The following is a 20,184-nucleotide window of genomic DNA, read 5'->3' as shown; positions in this document are numbered from 1 at the left end:
CTAGCCGGAATTAAACCACGACAAATAGGAGCTTTAAAATGCAGTTACTTTGCTCTTGTGTGTTCAGCAGTTTCTGTAATTCATGAGTAGACTGAAGCTAATCTGCAACCTGTAGCATGCTAGGCAGTATAATAATAGTCATAGTATTCAGAGCTTTTATTAAAATAGTAGGTGATAATTTAATTTTTTGTAGTCTTACTCTAAGCAATTTAAGTTGTAGCTGTTTAAAGCAACTTAATTATGTAACTAACTCATTATTGTGTGAATTGTAGTGTTTTCAGGATTTGGAGCAGAAGGATTGCTACTTATGGAGAAAGTATTTACACTCTGTACACTGATTTATTACAGTGAAATTCATGAAGTACATTTCCCATCAGCATTAATGGTCCACTACTTAATGATGCTTAAAGGGGCACTGCAATTGCCCATTAATTAATGTATGGCCACTTCAGAGTGTAAGAGTAATATTAAGGTCAAAAGAACACTATCTGTGATTTTTTTTGTCTTTGTTGTGGTTGTGTGCTTTTGTTAAACACTGCAAATTTTATGTTCGTGCAAAATCTGCCTGCATTATGATAAACCAACCTGAATAGACTTCATAATATCTAGGGAGCTTTAAATAATTGAATTTTCTTGGAATTTTGATGTTTTATTTGCACAATGGAGCCTGAATTTGGAATATTGGAAAGGGAGACTGAAGAGCGTATGGGTATTTCAGTGTAATGCTGATAAGCATCCTTCTTAAACTCTGCTAAATGAATCTTGTGTATCATGCCTGTGGCTTGGTCATACAGTTTTTGTTCCATTTGCAGGATGAACTCAGTGATGTTATTGACGTTAAGGATCCAGACCAAACTCCTGTAGATGAACGTAGGAGGAAACGCCTGGCAGCTGAGGCTGCCAAGTTTGAGCCTGATCACTACCTGTGAGTATTGATTTCCTTCACCCAGTCAAGTAGCAGTACCTCAGTTGAAATATATTCACTACTTCTTTTCATTAATGATTGGTTTTAAGATCACTTTTGGAAATAATAACTTTACTTTATATTTGTCTGTTTCTTTGTCTCATCACAGCAGGCCTTAAAGGGTAGTCTTAAGTGTGACACTGACACAAGACCTTGCTTATCTGTTTTGGGGTTACTCTGCTCTTTAACTGCTGTGTGAGTCTGTGTTCAAGCAGGGGCTGCTGTGAATCTGGCAGAACATTGTTTCATACTTCACCTCTTCAGCAGCTGAGTATCAAATCCCTGCCAGCATTTTGGGTTGTGGATGTCAGGACTTTGCGTTCCCTTTGTGAAACAAGGATTACTGAACCATCCTGGCCTATGAAGAAGTAAATGTGAATTTTGAAGTTAGGAGGGTTTTGTCTAGGCCACTTTGTTTTTTGCCTTCATCACATGAAACCTTTTTTACAGCAGAGTGAGGAAAGGTTCCAAACCAAGACTTTGTATTTCATTGTACCTCATCCCATGTCATGAAGGTGGAAATGATTCTTTATGCCTTTCAGGTTGGAGTGTTTCAGGTCAGGATAGGTTCAGAAACTTCCAGATAAGTGAAGAAAATGGAAGCCCTGAGATCTATTAATACAGTGATTCCTGCAAGATGGATTTGGTTGGAGAAGAGTGTATCCCCTGGTAGGGAGAATTAGTACATGTGGTGTGTTTTGTCGGGGAGAGGTAGGCTTAACCAGTTTTGAGTTGTTTCAGAAGGTATCTTTGCAAACTTGGATTTTTTTTCCCCAGTCAGGTGTTTCAGAGGCAGTTGCATGTCTTTCTGTAGCACGTAGAAGTTAGAAAAGCTTTCTTGAAACATCACTTGGAAATACATTTCACTAGAACTGAAGTAGTGTCTAACCTGTAATGTGATGCAAATTATAGTAATTTTAAGTTTCCATCTTAGACCCTGTGCTCTAGCTTGGTAGGTAAGCTACAACCATTTAGTTTAATGACTGTGTTTTGGATGCTTCAGAACAGATGATCCCAACCTCTCCTCAACAAAACTTGCTTTCCTGTGTACCCTGATGAGAAGGACAGCTCTGGGACAAACAGAAGTGTTCTGTTGCATGCACTGGCTGATATCTGTGTTACTTTCAGTTCTCAGTGTTTATACTATTGTTTGGCTTGAAGAAAAAGCTGAAGTGATAAGGAGAGGCTTAGAACTTGAATCCTGTAGTATAAATCCTCCCAGAGTTACCATATTGAGATTTTTACCACAGTGGCTTTGTGCTGAGATGGAGGTAATCTCTTCCAGAATTCTTGTACCTCTGTTTTTTTCTACCTTGTTGCAACATGCCTTTGTTTACCTAAAACTCAGTCCCTGTCCCTACTTTATCTTTGCCCTTCAGCTCCATACCCTTACTCCCCAAAGTATACACAGTTTCAAGTGGGAGAGCTTCCTAGTAAAATCAAGTTTGCTGCCAGTGACATTCTCTGAGAAGTTGTCTCTTTGGAATATTTTCCTTTAGATTCATCCAGAACAAATGAGGTTTTTTCACCTTTGTGTCGTGCTGCAAGCGCATCAATTTCCTGGGCTTGTGGGTGGCTCAGGGAAGGTGGAGGAAGTAAGGAAGGGGTCCTGTAGGATAAGAGAATATTGCTTATGCTTCTAATAATGATTATTTTCTGCTTTTAAGTCAAAGAACAGATACTGTTCAGGTTTGCTGTATCTGGAGCCGAGTCAGGTGTATGCTGTGTGTGCCTTAAAATACAGCCACGTACACTATACACTGAAATAAATAGCATATGACTTTTCTTTTTCTAGAGCCGATTTTTTCGAAGATGAAGCTATTCAGCATGTGTTAAAGTACAAACCATGGTGGGTTGATGCCCATAAGAAGATGATAGCTTTGCAGGGAGAAAGTCGTCAGGAACATGACACTCGTACATTTGGTGAGCACTTGTATATACACAAATCTGTTGCTTGAATGATAATTACTGTGATGCCATGTTATGTTCTAAGTCATTGTTCTTAAAGGGAAAGGTATGGTTTTACCCTGCAATTTTCAGTCGTGACTGTTCTTAGAGGAGTATTCTGTTACTTCTCCTGCCCTCAAAGAAAATGTTTTTCTCTGAGGAACAGTTCTATACTGAAATCCTTGAGACAGTTGATTAGAAAGTGGTCATTTCATCTTGAGGGTTTGCCTGTTTGTTATGTAGTGTAGCAGTGATCTCTTTTTTTTTTTTTTTTTTTTTTCTGTATAACAGATTTTGGAGACCGTTCTAGAATTTCAGGTATCAGTGAAGAAAGAGTTCCCTTTTAAGTAGATGACCTGGTGACAACAATGCTGTTAACGGATAACTGAGATTACCTTTCTGTACACAGTGGTTGCAGAGAGCACTACAGGTTGCTATTATGTGTATTCTTTTAATGTCCTTTGTTCATTTCCTAGGTAGTGTGAAAAACTGATATCACTGAAGTAGATAATGATAACACCTTCACGGGAGGTTCTTAACGAATATTAGTGTGCTAATAATGATACCTGCACTTTCACATTTTCTACCGGAGAACAATAGAATTTGGGTAAATGTTGTGTATTTTACTATGAATGTAATCTGATCTTCATTACTGGCCTCTTTCAGCCTCTGAAGCCAGAATTATTAATTATATCCATCATAAGCACTGGACAAAGGTACAAGAGGCTTGAAAATGGAATAATGAGGAACTCTTTTGTTTGTTTTTATCCATTCATTCCTAAGTAAATGAAACACTGCTAATATTTGCCTGTGTTAAGGAATACAATGAAAATGAGGAGCTGCTGGATGATTTTATTGATAAAGAATATTTTTCCTTCAAATTGAGATTCCGAAGAAAAACACATATATGTGTTGCTGGGTTTTAGGGGCAACAGCAACAGGCAAACTACTCGAAAACCTAGCAAACCTACTAATGAGAGGCACAGAAAATGGGGCTACATAAGGGATTCTCTTTTATCTAAACCATTTGTTATAACAGATAGATATTTAATAAGGACGATTAAAGAAATGTAGCCTGACCTTCATATGGCTGAGTGAAGTTTGTAGTTTGTGGGTCCTGAGGAAATTGTAAGTAAGGGAAGAGGCTTTGTTGAGTTTGGGTTATGGTGATGACAGGCACCCACCTTTTCCCGCAGGAAGACCTCAGTTTTGATAACATTGTTAGGATCATAGCATGGTTTGTTGCTGCTGTTGGAATGACTGCAGCAGCTGGGGATGGCAAGCAGCTGAATGAGGATCTGAAACCATTGGAGGTTCCTAAACTGGAGTGAGTTGTGGTGAAAGAAACCACCATGAGAGGGAGTACAGGTTCCACTTGAAGGTCTTTTATGAATGGAAATAGAAAAGGTCAGGAAGTGGGTCCAGGCTGTTGGACCTGGGATCTGATCATCAATAGGATGAGTTCCCTGTGGTTTTGTATGGCTTTTATGCTTTATCCAATCAGAGGGATGGTCTGGCTAATCTGAGTTACAGATTCAGGAATTCTTACAAGCTGAATGCACTTTGGCTGCATCTCTGCACTAGTCTGTGTTCCAGTATGTGTATGTAGTGAGTGGAAGTGGCATAGAAAAGGCACATAAAAGAAAGAAGGGCTGTGCTGAGTGAAGGACCTTCTTTACTACTTGAGAAATTTTATGTTATTTCCACTCGGAGTGGGGAGAGGTCTGAGTGCGTTAAGCCGAAGTGTGCTGTACAGCTAGCAGGATAAGGAGGCTGTCATTGCTATTAGAGTGTGCTTGTAGCAAGAAACCTTTGAACACTGGTGCTTAGCTATAAAAAGCCACAGGGTACTTGAGCACAGAAGCTCAAGGGGGCCAGACATTATATGTATTGCAGTGTGTTTTATGAAGTGATGTGTGGTGAGTCTTTGAGCCTGTGCATGGATGTATTCTATTCCCCTGCAGGTAGGTGTGAGGTCAAACTTCTTTTTTTTATAGAAATCAGATACAAATGTCCCCTGTTTACTTTTGAACCTGTTTAAGGGCATAAAGGAGGATGGATTGAAACCTTCATGCAGTTTATTTTATTGCTTATGCATAAAATGTAGAGTACCCAGATTTCTTACTCTTCCTAAGTTCCAAATTCATGTCTTGTATTAAGGGATGCATCTAAAATAAGGTGATTTCCATTATCTTCCATGATGAGGACTTCTCATCATACAGTTCGTAAAGAGACTTCAAATATTGGGGTGTTTAAAATGTGTAAAACTTGTGGTAGGTGTACTGTCCCGGCCAGCTTGCAGAAGTATTTGTCTATCCTCTGTGAAGGAAGGTTGTGTTCTTGATTAAACATGTGCTGTCCAAAGCCATTACCCAGGAACATGAAAACGGAGGGAGATGAGGGAAATCGTGTGCTGTCAGACATGCAGCATCTGGTGCTGGGGAAGTCTGCTACCCTCAAACATGATATGGTGTGTCTTTTTAGAGGGTTGTTCGTTGAAGGGAAATGACTGGTAGCACAAGAAGGTAGGAATGGTAATGTTAAAATAGACGATAGATTACAGTGCAGGCTACCTCAAGCTTGAGGAATTTGCACTAGAATGTGACACCTGGTAACTTCAGAGTCCCTGCATTTTGGGCTCTGTTGTTGCTGCCATTAGGACAGATCCCACCTACACAGTATAGGTGGAATTGGGAATGGCATTTTGAACTGACTCCTCAAGTTACTACCTGGAAAAGTGAGTTTAGTGTGGGGAAAGTGACATAAAAATTAGCAGGCTCTTTAAAAGTATGTTTTCTTATTCAGAAACACTGAACCAAGACAATTATCTTGTTGTTTCTTCCTTCTGCTGATTTATACTGATGTCCTTTTGGTTTTTATCGTCATTGGTTTCTTGGAACCAAGAACTTGTTTACTTCTGTCTTGAAAATGTCTTCAGCTACAAGGAGTAATTAGGAAAAACACATGCTGCCTTTTTTTTGTTGTTGTTGTTTTTGCATGGCATTACAATTAAGTGAAGATTTTGTTTGGTTGATTACAGCTATTTTATTCCTGGTTATTCTCTCTTCTGTTTTTACATCATCAGTTTTTTTTTAAATGTCTCATTACCAGAATTTTTTTCTTTTTGGATCAACTTTTCTCATTAGCATTTAAAGTCTTCAGCTCTTTTCTGTCCTTGCCTTGACTCTGTTTTTATTTAACCTTTAAACTTTTTCTCCAGCTTGTATGTATGGTGTGTGTATTTTGTATGTTTCTAATTTCTTCTTTTATTGTCCTTAAATGCCTTTTCTTTCTTTTGCCCTTCTTTTACACTTTTTACTGTGTAATGCACAGTAAAAAATTTTCTTGCCCTTTGTGGTTATTTATTTATTTGTTTCTCCCCTCGGTTTGTTAGTCACCAGGCAGCTAAGATTACTGCCTTTGCAGTATGGATGAGGAACCAGAAGGGGTTCCTAGAGAGAAGGTTTCAACTGTGATGTTTGTAGCAAAATACCAGTTTTGGAGTGGACATTGTCTAAAGCTGAAAGGCCCAGATTTTGTTCACGCTTGCAATGTCTAATGCAAGTCAAGCAATACTCCATAAAGCCTAACTAATTACACAGCTTTTTCCCATGAGGGAATAAAACTTTTGGAAAGCTTGTTCTCTGCTGCTGCTGAAGTTTACATTACAGTCTTGCTTCTACAGATTCCAGATGAAAGATTTTGTATTTTGTAACAGTCACATTCAACTTAGTTAAAAGTTCATTTTTATTCTACTTCAAATTGCACAATTGTAAAAACTCCTTTTTAGGCAACACAATAATCTTCAAAGGTTCAGGCTGACATATGCATTTAATATAACATCTGTGTGTGTCAGGGATAATTTATTTTGTTTAGGGTAACCTGTCATGCTTACCAGTGACCGTTCTCTCTTTCTGATCTCTTTATAGAATGAGAAGCAATTTCCTTTTTAAAGATTTGCCTTTCAGTAGGGCTCTACTCAAATATATGCCAGTACTGGTAGATTCATAAATTTAAGATGAATCACTTTTTGTTTTTATCACAGCTCTGCAATTCTTCTATCAGGCTGTTTTACTCAGTCTTCGAGGCCTTTGCAGCACGTGTACCTTCCTGGCACTGTTCTGCTGCAGAGCAGGTATTTTTCATGTGAGAAAAGAGGGCTGTTTATTCATGCAAAGTTCTTTACAATAGAGACCTCTCATTTATATATTGAGTATCTCGGATTTTAAAAAGCAGGAACAGTATGACATGAAGGGAAGGAATGATGTATGGTTTTCATATGGTTTATAGGTACTGCAGATTTGTTGAAGAATAACGACAAAAATTAATATAAAGGAAATTGTGAGATCCAGTAAAGACTGTCTGAATCCAGTGGGTTTATGGAGAATGCCTGGAGGAAGAAGGTCAGAATCAATGTGGAGAAATGTGCTGTAAATGTTGATGTGAGAATTAGAAGGGTGGAAGCTTGACATGGAGGAAAAGGTATTTGTGAGGTAGCTAGAATCTGAATGGAAGAATTGCAAAGAAGCAGGAGGGATGAACAAATCAGACTTGACTGTAATCTAGAGTGAATACAGATGTGTAGAGGAAGGCAGCTTTGTGGTTCTAGGCCTTGTAATTTGCTTCCCAAAAGAACTGAGGCTCATCTGACCACAGTCTCCTTGACAGAGCTTTGGGGGGGGTCTCAAAGAAGGCCACTTCCTGCAAGTTCTGCAAAAACGGCCCTGTGTACAAAGGAAAGACTGCATTTATTGATTCTTCAGTGCCATCTTTTTGGGTGTTGTAGAGCCCATACAGGAAAGAGATGTTGTCAGCATTGTGGAAAGTTTCAGCAACCTTATCAGTCAGCAATAAGTTCAAGCACAAGAGACAAATCAATATTTTTGAATTAGGAAAACAAAGTTGTTGGTGGGTTTGATGGGTTAATAATGAGTTTCAGGCCTGGATAATTTATTATTCCAAAACTTTAAGGAATTAATATATATTTGTTTGTAAAGTTGAAGTATTTTCTCCAGAGAGAGAAGTTTTATTTAGAACACCTGGCACTTTGCAGTGAGTTAATGAACATCTTGTAACATTTACCTTTGGGAATTGTCTAGTCTAGGTCCTGTGTGCTGTTGTCTACTAGACTTGCATTTTCTGTGTTTATGGTCCAGTAGTATATGTTATGATGCGTCAGAGAGTTTGCATTTTAGAGGAAAGAAACTCGCTCCTGTGTTTCTTGAAATTCACTGGGAGTTTCTTTGCTTTCTGCTTAGAAGAGAAGTATGGGTCACGTTTATGTATTCCTCTAAAATGTGTATTTTAATAAATACTTCTTAGTAAAACTTTAAAAAGTCAATTTGTTTGCTCTCCGTGTTGGACTGTTTCTTACCTCTGATGGTATCTCCTCTGTTAATTTTGATCAACTATGAGACAAAACTAAACTTCAGATTGTGGTTGTTGATCAAGAAGAGTGGATTCTCAGTAGTGTATCCGGTACTGAATATAAATGAGTTTTTGAAGAACAGTTTCACTCCTGATATGTGTGCGTATCTTGACTGTGAACTAGCAAGCACACGGAGGTGGACCTAGAAATAGGAGGGTGCTGTCATAACTGTTCAGCCAGTGTTGTCTCTGTGATAGATGCTCATGTGCTTTGAAGGAATTTGGCTTCTTTGTAACAAACTTGTTTATTACTGTAATCATCACACAAGACCCATGACAAGTGGTTTTAAGCTTTATGCATCTGATCTGCTGTAGTAGTCTTAGCTAGCAAACTTTGGGTTCGCTTTTTGGATTTTCTTTTCCTCCTTTAGCTTCAGTTTCACCTCTCTTGTGCTTCTCTTCAGGGTGAAACTAAGACTTGCACGTGATTTTATAATAAACTCTGTTGTGCTCCAGGAGCAGGTTTTCTAGTGTAAGCCAGCTGAAATTGGACATGCCTTTTTTTCTTTCCAATTGGACTTTCTTGTAACTGTAAACACCCTGTTGTGATACCTCATTAAACCCAGCCTACTGTAACAGCTTACAAAGTGGTTTTATGTTATGTTTTTCAGAAACTAATTTTTTTCAAATGTGCTACAGCATCACACTTGTGGTTTTATGAATAATTTTAATATGAACGAGAGAGGTGACTCACTGAAGAGTCAATGCAGTTTAGGAACTTAAAGAAATTTGCTGATAGAATATAGATATATCCAAATTTGTGATTTAAGGAGTAATATTGAACTGGATTGCATTAACAGAAAAACAGTTAGAACTGCCATAGTCTTGCTGAATTGTCACTTTATACTAGATCATAACAAGGGGAAGAGATTTGCTTTCTCAAGATGATATAAAAGCTGGAATTTCTTTTTGTGGGAGCTTGTAAATAAATGGAGACTGGTTTGACTCCAGAGAAATGTTTAGCTCATTGAGAAGTTTCTATAGGAATTTAAATCAAGTATTTCCTGGTTATGAAGCTGATAGAAACATTAAAAAAAAGTTAATAAAGAAACATTCAAAAATGTTTTTCCTAATTTGTAATTTTAAGTCTGAAGATGTGGTCTGTGCTTATGTATGTGCCTTTGGCATCACAAACATTGGCTTCAAAACATGTAATGAAATCAGAAAGCTTGCAGAAACCTCCTGGGATAAAGATGGCCACGTGTCTTGTAGGCAGATTATATCCCTGAGAAGGTGGATGGTGTAAAACGACGATGAGCAGTGTTTGGGGAGAAACATCTGTCACCACATTTGCAGTCATCATCTTCATCATAGAGAAATGGGCAAGAGGTGTAAAAAGGAGCTTGGTTTACTAGGAGTTGTAACCTTTTCTTTCTGTAACCTGTGCTGTAAGCCCCGGCTAAGAATTTAGCTGCCTGTGTCCTGAGAGTCCAGGGCTCTGGAGTACAGGTGATGCCCAGCTGCATCCCCCGTAGTGTGGCACTTCCTCAATGCAACGAAGCATCAGCTGTCAAGCTAGGAACGCGGCTTTCTCCTGTCAAGTCACCTTGTGCCTGTACTTTCTTCTGTGGCGTGGCTGAAATGTGCTTACTCCGTCTGACCTATTTAGTAAATTGGAGCCTGTTGACATCAAATGCCTGTACTCCATGTAGCCAGGGTGAAAAACTCTTAGGGCTGGCTTCTGGCTGTTTCAGTAGTACTAAATGGTTTCTTGATTTACTTTGAGTTTGCACAGAGACAGCTTCTCAGTTACCTACTTCATCTCTTCTACTGTTATTTCAAGGCAGTTCTGCCATCCCCTCTCAAGTGTTTTAAGTACTCTTCAGAAGGTACTCTTCGATATTCAATCTTAGCTATCCGTGTCTATACCGCTGTTTCCTACAGAAATGCTTCTGATGCGTTGTCACAGCATGCCAGCTGCGTTGTTGTGATCTTTCTTATGCATCTCAAAGAGAAGGTACAGGCAGAGAAGATTCTTTGGGTTGGCTCAGTACATCTGTTCTTAACTGAATGAGGTACACCACAGATACGGAAAATGTGATGGTCACTGCTGGTGGATTCCATCGCTCTTTGGAAGAAGATGCAGCTCTTGTACCAACATTGGTGGGGATAGGATTTTGATCTTTCTTTGATCTTTCTCACACGCTGGAAGGATGTCATCAGCATGAATGAAGCTCCTAAATCATGTCTAGGTCATGAGTCAAAATTGATGAGGCTGGAAATACAGAATTACAACTTTCCTTTATTTTTCCTTCCCTATTTCTTTAGTTCTTACCCTTTTCTACAGTAAGAAAATATATTTGGTTTTGTTCCCTGTTTTCTTATTTTTTATGCCATACAACATGGACTTAAGAAACCTCAGTTTACTCATATCCTGGCTATGCCTTTGGCATCCACAGAAATACCTGGCACTTTCAGAGGGGTTCAAAATTGCCACTGCGTACATGCAGTACTCTGCAGGGCTGGAACTTGACTTTGAAAGGACTGTGTCAGGGTTTAATGAAAGGAAGAATGATTTAGGTTTTTTCTTGAGTGATGAGTGACTTGTGATTAGTAACACGCTTCTTTTTAAAGAGATCATTGAGGTAGTATTACCACCTATTAAAATGAATGTTCCAGCTATAAATTCATAATCAATTATCCTTTTTCTTTTTATAGTTGTCTTCTCTGAGGAAGAGAAAGAGCAGCTGAGAAAGTTCACAAATAAATCTTATCTTCTGGATAAAAGAAGCCGTCATCATGTATATCTTGGTTTAATCGATATCCTTCTGGCGTATTGCTACGAAGTATGTGTCAATGAAGGAGACAAGAATGTAAGTGTATAGCCCACCATTATTTGCTTTCAACAAAACTGGGGTTTTTTTAAGCTTACGCACTAAGTATGGAAGGTGATTCCTGAGGCATTCTGGACACTAGGGTGAGGCATTTAAAATTTGGAAGTTGACACACATTTTAAAAAAATACCTTAATGTACAGTTTACTTTTTCTAGTATTCAAACAGTGGAGGGAAGCAGGAAGGCATGTTTCCATTTTCAGGATTCTGGTGCTTGCCTGTCTCTCACACAAGCCAGCAGCCAGCTTCATTGTGTGTTCTGTATCCTGTGCTTTTTACAGGATATAAAGAATTAAGAAAATAGTGGAAGTTTAGAGTGGATTCCACGCTCTTCTGTAGAAAGCCTGTCTTTTTGAAATGGACTTAAATGCCAGTTACAGCTTTGTGCCTATCTCCTCTGCTGATATTAACTAAGGAGATGTTTTCTCAATGCTTTTAATCAGAATATCAGAACATAAAATCAAACCCATTCTGTCTTAATCAGACTGAATTGCAGAGCATAGATTGTAGAACGTCAGAAATGTCCAGACCCGCCTGTTCAACAGAATAATCTGTCGGTTGTTGTGTTGCATATTAGGGTTGCACAAAATTGCAAATATGCAAGGAACACAAATGTACAGATCATTATTGATCTTCACGATAACCGTATGGTATATGTGGAAAACACATTGTGGGGTTGGGGGTTTTTCCCTCTCTCTTTTTTTTTTTTTTTTCTTTCTCTCTCCTTTTTAATAGCAAAACCAAGACATTCAGGCCACACAAATCTTTACTAGAGCCAGGATTATAGATTGAGGCTTCCTGGCTTTTTGCCCTAATCATCCCACTAGACCAAGCTACCACACGAATGCTATGAATCTGTCACATTTGAAGAATAATGACATATACATGTACTGCTGGCTTTAGGTCCCTCTCTGAAAGCCAAAAGTCTTGAGCTGTTTTCACGAAACAAGGCATTTTAGCTTGAGCTTTGAGTCAAGTTTCTGTTGCTTGGTGAAAAGGGACAAAATTCCACTAAAGTACAGCTTTTCTGAGATTCCTGTTTTATTTTAAAGGCTTTGTGCATGGGCTAGATATTCCCAGTATGGAAACCAATTCAGTTATTTAACATCTGCATTGCAATATAATTTTTAATACTGTCCTGTGGCCATTTCAATGCACATAATATAATTACTGCTTCGTATTCACAAAGGTTCTTAAATTGCTGCCAGAATGTTATCTTAAATAGTTTGCCAGCAGTCTTGAATGTTGAATTAGATAATACTTGTTTTACGGTCTCCTCTTAAAATCAGGTTGAATCATCTTGGAATGTCAGGAAACTGAGTGCAACATTGTGCTGGCTGGAGGTAAGTTAAAACTTGAGGTTTGCATTCTGTACTGGCTGTGTTACTTGGTTTCGGTATTGTATGTTGCCTTTGTGGAAAGCTTACTCCTTCAGTACTGAGGAGGAACTGAATGTATGCTCACTTTTTAGTAAACGTTACAAGAAATGGCTAGTGACTTTCGGGCTCCCGGCTACTAGTAGCCTCAAGAGGCTGGAGTATGACCTCTCATCTGTCCAGATGTTGGGCCTCCTTCTGGAGGAACTGGAGTGGAACTGGGAAGCCCAGAAGTAAATGCGAACCAAATGATGGGAAAAGCTCTTAGAACTCAATCACAAGGTTTGGGTTGTTTTTTTCACATGTGATGGAGAAGCTGAATTCCATGTTCTTGTGCTAGTGACTTTCGGGCTCCCGGCTACTAGTAGCCTCAAGAGGCTGGAGTATGACCTCTCATCTGTCCAGATGTTGGGCCTCCTTCTGGAGAAACTGGAGTGGAACTGGGAAGCCCAGAAGTAAATGCGAACCCATGATGGGAAAAGCTCTTAGAACTCAATCACAATTGGGTTGTTTCTTTCACCTATCATGGAGAAGCTGAATTCCATGTTCTTGTAGCAAAAATACCTCAGTTCTGTAGCTGTAAAACTGTTGTCTCGTTAAGGCTTTAATGGTTGTGTGATCTTTTCAGACAAGCACTGAATACTTCTGTTTCAGGTCTCTTGCAGTTAGTGGACATGTGTTGCTTTACCTACCCCCTTCTTTTCAGTGTTATTGCCGCATCCGTATTTGTTTTGTTGCCGCTAGCCCTTTAAAACCAGAGCAGACTAAAGGAAACAAACTGGATTTGGACTCTATTCTTTGCACTTACAGATCGTTTACTGAAAGCACACAGGCCTCTGTAAGTGGGCTGTTGCAAAGCTGGAAGTGGAGGGACTTAACCTGGCCTGTAATCCATTATTTCTTCAGATGGCAGCAAGCTAGAAAGGACTGTCCCGTCCTCATTCCTGAAATTACTGAGCCAAGTCGCAGTTTTCCTTGCAATGAAATTTCTGACAGGATTTTTGGGTTTAGCCCTTCAAACATTTCTAGTAGTGGTGAATGTTATATTCAGTACAACTTGTTCTATGGCCACTGAGTTTCCAGATCTGCTAGTTTTGTTTCCAATGGAATGTTCTGCAGTACCAAGTCACAAAGGAGTGCGGTTAAAAGGCGGTGATTGCCTTAACTCCCGATTTTTTTCAGATCCATGTCCTAACATAGTGAAGGAGTTTTCTGCATGTGCTTATCCTATAATGTAGCAGTTCTTGGCGCAGCCTGTGCCAACAGTATATTTCACACCCAGAAAATTCAGTCTCCTGGCACCAAGCTGTTAATAACTATATCTGTTATACAAACCATGTAGAGGCGGGTGTTTTCATCCATCTGTAAACAAAATTGCCTCAGCTATGGGTTGTTTGAACTGACTGCCATTTTGCTGTGCGTGACGTGTACACACCTTAGACTCTAAATATTAAATAACAAAACATAAATTATTTAAATGCTTACCGGTGATCCATTAAAATGAAAAATGGGTTGAGGTAGTCATGCAGTGCAAAAAAGTGCTGGCTGTCAGCAAAGTGTTTTTATTAATTTTAATAAATTGAGAGTTGAAGTTGAAATAGATATTTTTATTTGAATTCATAAATGGAATATTTTGTCTTGAAAAGTGAAAGCTGGAAAGGAAATCACTCTCCCTTAAGAAAGTCTTTAATAACTCATTAATGCCTCTGGCCTTAGTAAATTGGAGGTCTTCCTCACTCGTAAAAGGGGACAATGAACTGCTTTCCCTAGGCAGATATATTTATCTCTGTCGTGAATATCTGTAATTTTCATGAAAGGCAGAGTCATGTATCATTTTTAAGGATCTTATATGTACACATGTATTTTGTTAATATCATGTGGCTTTAATTTTTCTTTATTCTTAAAAGGCTTTTTATAGCTTCCTCTTAATATATATATAATAATGTGGGACAGATGTAATTTATTGCTTTAATCTAAAGAATGGCAAAGTCTGGAGCTAGATGTTTTATTCCAATGTTCTCTACATTCTTTTTTTTAATTCAAACCCACTAAAATGTATGGGATTTCTGATATCCTTTCAGGCAAACTGAATGTGCAGTGTCTTGTTTCTATTTAATCTGTTGATTTCTCTATCTGTTAAAATACAAATTTGAAATGCATAATATATAAAAATGTGATTTTTAGGTATGCTGCTATGACTTTTTTCCAGTACAAATTAATTCTTTGTCTAGAGAAGCGCACAGACTAATTCAGATTTTTCACTGATACACACAGAGTTTCACTAGCATTCATGATGTCTTGGTATCTTTTGGAAGAAGAGTGCTATGCTATCCTCTACACAGACATTTCGGATTAGTGACACGTGCCTTCAATGATACAGTCATGATCCTTCAACTAGGTAAGTTTTTTAGGGGCTGAAGTGATGTCTATATAGCCACATTGTATGCCCATTTTTTCAATTACTTTTGTATCTTTTGGCCAATTTCACCCAAACTTTGTAGATATCAGCATTCCTGGGACATCTTGTGGTATTGTGAAAATGGGGCTGGGGAGACAAGAGAGCAAAATTAGTGTCCTTAACCAGGAAAAAGCCCCTGAAGCAACTAATTTATTAGCCAGTGGGTAATACATGCAGTTGTGGTATAAATTCAGCTGTATTATTCATGCCAAAAAATCCACACAGAAGTTATGAATGTCTCATCCTTAGAAAAATCTTATCAGCTCTTGAGTGTTGATATATCAGGATAGTCCAACTGTGATTTGTAAAGCTTTAAGGAAAAGATCTTCAGATAAAATTACAGGGTTTTTTTAATTATTTACACGGTGTTGTATTTTTGTCTATACTGTATTTGTCTGTAAAGAGATTTTTCTGTTGGAAAATAACACTTTAATGAAGCTCTTGGTTATGGTAGGTTAGAGGCTTTAATTGGTTTAGATCTCATTCTAAAGCTGTCAAGTTTTTATTTCAAAACAGGGTCACTTACTGTTACAAGTATAGCAGGAGTCCTGTTGTTTTCTGTTGTTCTTTGTGTTCTTTAATTACCTGACTGAAGCACTGTTAAAAAAGATTGGAGGGATTTCTGAGAACTTCAGTGAGTTGTCTCCATCTAAAGGAAGTTTTTAAAGCATCATCCTCTTCAGTTGTTCCAGCTGTTCTGTTTAAGTTCTGCTCATCAGGGTTTTGCAGTCACAAATCTGGGCAGCTTACTTGTATGGCTCTGCTTGGAAGAAATACTGGTTTAATGTAAGCCTTGTCAGTGATGTTAGGATTTTGACAGAAAGGAAGCTTATCCTAATGTTGAATTCCTGCTCTCCTTGCCAGTTTCTTTTCCTAGAATTAGATTTTCTGTTGGTTTGTGATTATTGTTGTTGTGTTTTTCTTAACTGAGCCAGTCCATTAATTATATATATATATTATTCCTTATGCAAAATAACTGTATTTGACATCCAGTCATCTTAGTTCCTAAACTGTTCCATTGTGGGTGTCAGTTTAGTGTTGCCGTACAGAATCACGCGTTTGAGGGCAAGGGGTAGCTTTGTGATTCATATTCAGTGTTACAGTTCTTCGTAGGCTTAAGGCAAAATGCCTGAGATGACTCTGTGGTAAGTGCAGTGGTAGCCTGGGAAAACCAGAAATCCTGATTTTTGTATCGGTATCCAAACTTGTTTTGCATCATTGTTCTTTTAGCACTTCCGATGTATTTTTTCTCTCTTAGGAGCAGAGGCCAAAATCTGACTTGTGTGTGTTATCTTAGTTCTCTGCTTGTCACTAGGAAAGTAAGAGAGTTCTAAATAACAGCCAAGTAGGGCTGTTTGTTAAAAAAACACCACCACCACCCAAAAAACCCCAAACAAAAAAAACCCAACCAACCAAAAAACCCAAGCAGTGAATCCATGAAAACTATTCTGTTGGAAAATACATTAATTTTATTTTTTAAATTTTTATTTAAAACTGAAGAATAAAAAACTGATTACACGCTACATATTTGTAGCTTTGTTTTGTTTCACATTCAGGAGTGGAGCTGTCACCATCTCCATGACTGTAAATCATTCTTTCAGCAGCGACGTTCTGTTTATACATTCCCTGTTTATCCCAGACAGCTTTCATGTAACTACAGATTTTCAACCCAATGGTTACTCCAGCTTCAGTTGTGCAGTTGTACACAACCATGTTTACATCTTGGGTTGTTAAAATTACTTGCAACTTATCTATTTATTGTGAGTTACTGCCTTCAAAACAAAGCATTTCTCTGTAAGAATTTTTCTTGACAGAAGAATCACTGAGAAGCAGCAGCACTTTGGTGGTTTATTTTCAGTGCTTGTGAGTTGCAGGATAAAAATAAACCCACAAATGGCAATATTAATCTCTACTACTGCCAAAGACTGCTGATGATTCAAAATACCATTTACATTATAACAGTCGGATAGCGAAGTTTTAAGAGGAAGATGGATGCTGCCCCTTTTCACTTATCTCCACTGCCTTATGCTGCTGTTCATAAGTGAAAAAACTAAGTTCTGATAACAAAACTGAAATCATACAGTGCTGCCAGCCTTTTAGTTATTTGTCTTAAGAGGATCGTACATGAGGGGTAAGTTGTTTGCTTTTCTTTTAATGTTATGATGGCAATGGTACTGGAGTGAACATTCAGTGATCCAACAAAAGATGTTGAGTAGTTTGGTAAGGGAGGTGGCATCTTCAATAACTCTGTGTGTCAAACTGTGTTTCCTACTCCATCCTCCTACAATGGACATGTGGCTGCTGTTGCCTCCTTACCCTCTGCTTCCAAAACACTCCGGCCCCAGTAGTGCTTATTGTCTTGGTCTCCCCGTGTCACCCATGATGGTCTTGCTCCAACAGCAAAGTACCCATCCTCTCTGGAGGAGCACTTTGGGTGTGTGAACTCGTTCTTTACTGGGGCAGGAGACAGGCTAGCCTTAGTTCTTCTTACTTTAGTGATGCATAAAGATTATTGCCATAAGCTTTAATGGAAATTTAGCTTTATGTAGTTTGTGGTTAGAAGGGTTTAGAAGCACTGGAAGAAGTTGAGAAATGCAGCAGGCCTGGCTTCATCTGTGCATGGCTGTGCTGTGCTGGTTGCCTGGGAAACGGTGTGGGCTGGGACATCTGGCTGCCTCCACAGAGGTGGCGGTGGATCTTCAGGATGCTGAAAAGGCATGTGCAAGCCTCAAGAAAAGAGAATGCGTGCCCATTTCAGCTGGAGATTTTAATAGTAGAGAGGAGGAGGGGGCTACCTTGAGTATCAGCTATGATAGTTGCCAGGTGCTGCCTGGGAAGCAGACACAAACATATTCCTCCTTTCACGTGGACATAAATCTGTTGGGAAGGGCATTAGCAAGTTAGCAATGAAATGATAGAAGTAATGGTGAATAATGCGAACTTAGGAAAGTTCTGGAGTTTGTGTGTCAAATTAGTATTTACTATTGCGGTGCGTGCATAGTGTGACAAGCACAGAGTTTTTTAATTAGCCAATTACCAAAGAATTGGGAAAGATACAGAAGGGATGTATTACCTATATCTGTTCAGAAGTGGGGTGGGGGAGGGAAGTGTGTGCCTAGGTGTTCGCAAAAGAAATGGTTTTGTAGGTAATGCTTCTATTGCCAAGGCACATTTCTTCAGTCAAAATGTTTCTTCCTTCGAACTTCAGTGGAAGTTGAGCCTTGCTTCTGAGGAATTTCTGTATTCGCAGAATACTTAGCAAACAATGGGCAAAGCAGAGTAGTTACCGGTTGCCCTTATTGTTTACTGGAAATGATGCCAGTTTGGCAGCGTATCAAAATAAGGTAAAAGTGACTGTCAAGTGACAGATAGTGGGTTCAGTTAAATATCCCACATTAACGTTTAAATAGAGTTTGCTCTTTTGTTCTTAATTTTTATTCCCGTGGCAAGGAGTTAAATACAGTTTTGTATGAGGACTCCACGTTTATAAGGTGCGTGTGTGAGGCCTATACTCTGGGAGCAGAAATTTGGTAGCTTGCTGTGCTCTGTGTGTTTGCCTATATGTAGCATTCCGTGTATTATTAAGTCTGGCTACATTTGCAGCCTCTCTGATTAGAGGCCCGTTAAGCTACTATAATCTAAAACTGCACTTGATGAAGAAAGACTACTTTTTATTGAGAATTAGTGTTACAGTCACTAAAATTGACATTGTTACTTGGCAGATGAGTAACAGTAGTGGATGTTGTAAATGGTTTGGGCTGGCAGCTTGACAGCTAGAATGTTAAAAAATTAGCAAAATTTTAATTCGACATATCATTTCTTTTAAAAAGAGCAGAGTTCTTTTTAGTCAAAATAGTTAACAGGCTTGGATTGACAGGCATTGATGGTGATACAATCTGAAGCTTCATCGGTTACATTTGGGATTTTGTTTTCTTTCCTGACTTTTCTTCAATTGGTCTCTTCCAAACCAGTGTGTTTTTTCAGTCCTGTTTGCCATGGCTTTTTACTCTTTGGGTTCTTTCTCCTTACTGCCACCTTCCACATCCTTTAACTTTCATTCTCTGTCTATTTTTTCAGCACGGAATAACTTAACAACAAACAAACAAATTTTGGGCTTGAACAGCAGGGGGAGTTCTGATCTTTTTTTCCTTTTTTCTATATTTTTTTTTTTTTTTTTAAAATCTGTAAAATGTAATTTCATCCATGTTCAGGTTTCATAGTCTAGGAGGAGCCAGCCTCTTGGGAGAGGGTTATTAGTTTCCATTTGCAGTAGTGGCTGTTTTCATTTGAATGTGGTTCCCCCCCAACATTAAGCAGTAAAAAATATTGTTTTTATTTTAGTGTTCCAGCAGTTAACCCCTTAGTAACTTTCATCAGAAAACTAAGGGAGGACATTCAAGCTAATGGGAGGTTATATTAATGAATTCTCTTCTTCATAAATGGTGGTTGTATATGAAGAAAATCAAACTGACTACAGATTTCTGGTTGTGGAATGAGAAAACATTCACGTTTTTAATCTTTTATTGCGTTTATGAACTGTATGTCAAATGACACCTTCATGAGCCTGAAGTGAGTTTTTCTTTCTGAGGGCTCAATTTGCCAACTTACTCCATAGCTAAGGCAGGTAGGAAAAGCTCTGCTCAATTTCGGGCAATGGTATCACTTACACACTTGCTGTGGCTCCTGCATACTTGACCCTGCTGTGGGCTCTCTGTTCCCAACCGTATTATTTTCCAGAACAGGTATTTGTGTAGGCCTACAGGGAAATAGGTTTTTGCTTTCCTCAGATAATTGATGGGGCATAACTTTTTGTTACTTGCAAGTTACTTTTCAGCTTGGATTTTTTTTATATGTTTTCTGTATGACTCTGTTAAAGTTTGGACCAGTGCAGCTCAGAGAAAAGTGGAAAAGCTGGGGGAGGGGGCTGCTTCAGCTGTAGAGAATTACATGCATGACTGTCAGGGAAATAGGTTTTTGCTTTCCTCAGATAATTGATGGGGCATAACTTTTTGTTACTTGCAAGTTACTTTTCAGCTTGGATTTTTTTTATATGTTTTCTGTATGACTCTGTTAAAGTTTGGACCAGTGCAGCTCAGAGAAAAGTGGAAAAGCTGGGGGAGGGGGCTGCTTCAGCTGTAGAGAATTACATGCATGACTGTGCCTTGGGGGTCTTGCAGAG

At 38.7% G+C, this 20,184-nt stretch overlaps 1 protein-coding gene across 1 annotated transcript in view; it reads left to right on the top strand.

The window, feature by feature from the left end:
* Window positions 1-812: 812 nt before the first annotated feature.
* The window catches only part of SHQ1 (SHQ1, H/ACA ribonucleoprotein assembly factor), a gene marked incomplete at its 5' end in the record, with an annotated part of 41,622 nt that continues 22,250 nt past the window's right edge, over window positions 813-20,184 (top strand). The window contains 5 exons of the mRNA XM_010147552.1: window positions 813-925; window positions 2,760-2,887; window positions 10,997-11,151; window positions 12,461-12,514; window positions 14,822-14,945. Of these exons, the coding sequence (XP_010145854.1) occupies window positions 813-925; window positions 2,760-2,887; window positions 10,997-11,151; window positions 12,461-12,514; window positions 14,822-14,945 (574 nt within the window). The remainder of the gene's footprint in view (window positions 926-2,759; window positions 2,888-10,996; window positions 11,152-12,460; window positions 12,515-14,821; window positions 14,946-20,184) is intronic.

The sequence above is a fragment of the Eurypyga helias genome, unplaced genomic scaffold (genome assembly GCF_000690775.1).
Source record: "Eurypyga helias isolate BGI_N326 unplaced genomic scaffold, ASM69077v1 scaffold4652, whole genome shotgun sequence".
NCBI lineage: Eukaryota > Metazoa > Chordata > Aves > Eurypygiformes > Eurypygidae > Eurypyga > Eurypyga helias.
Note: the sequence above shows the minus strand (reverse complement) of the source record. Positions and strands in the feature narration are given on the sequence as shown.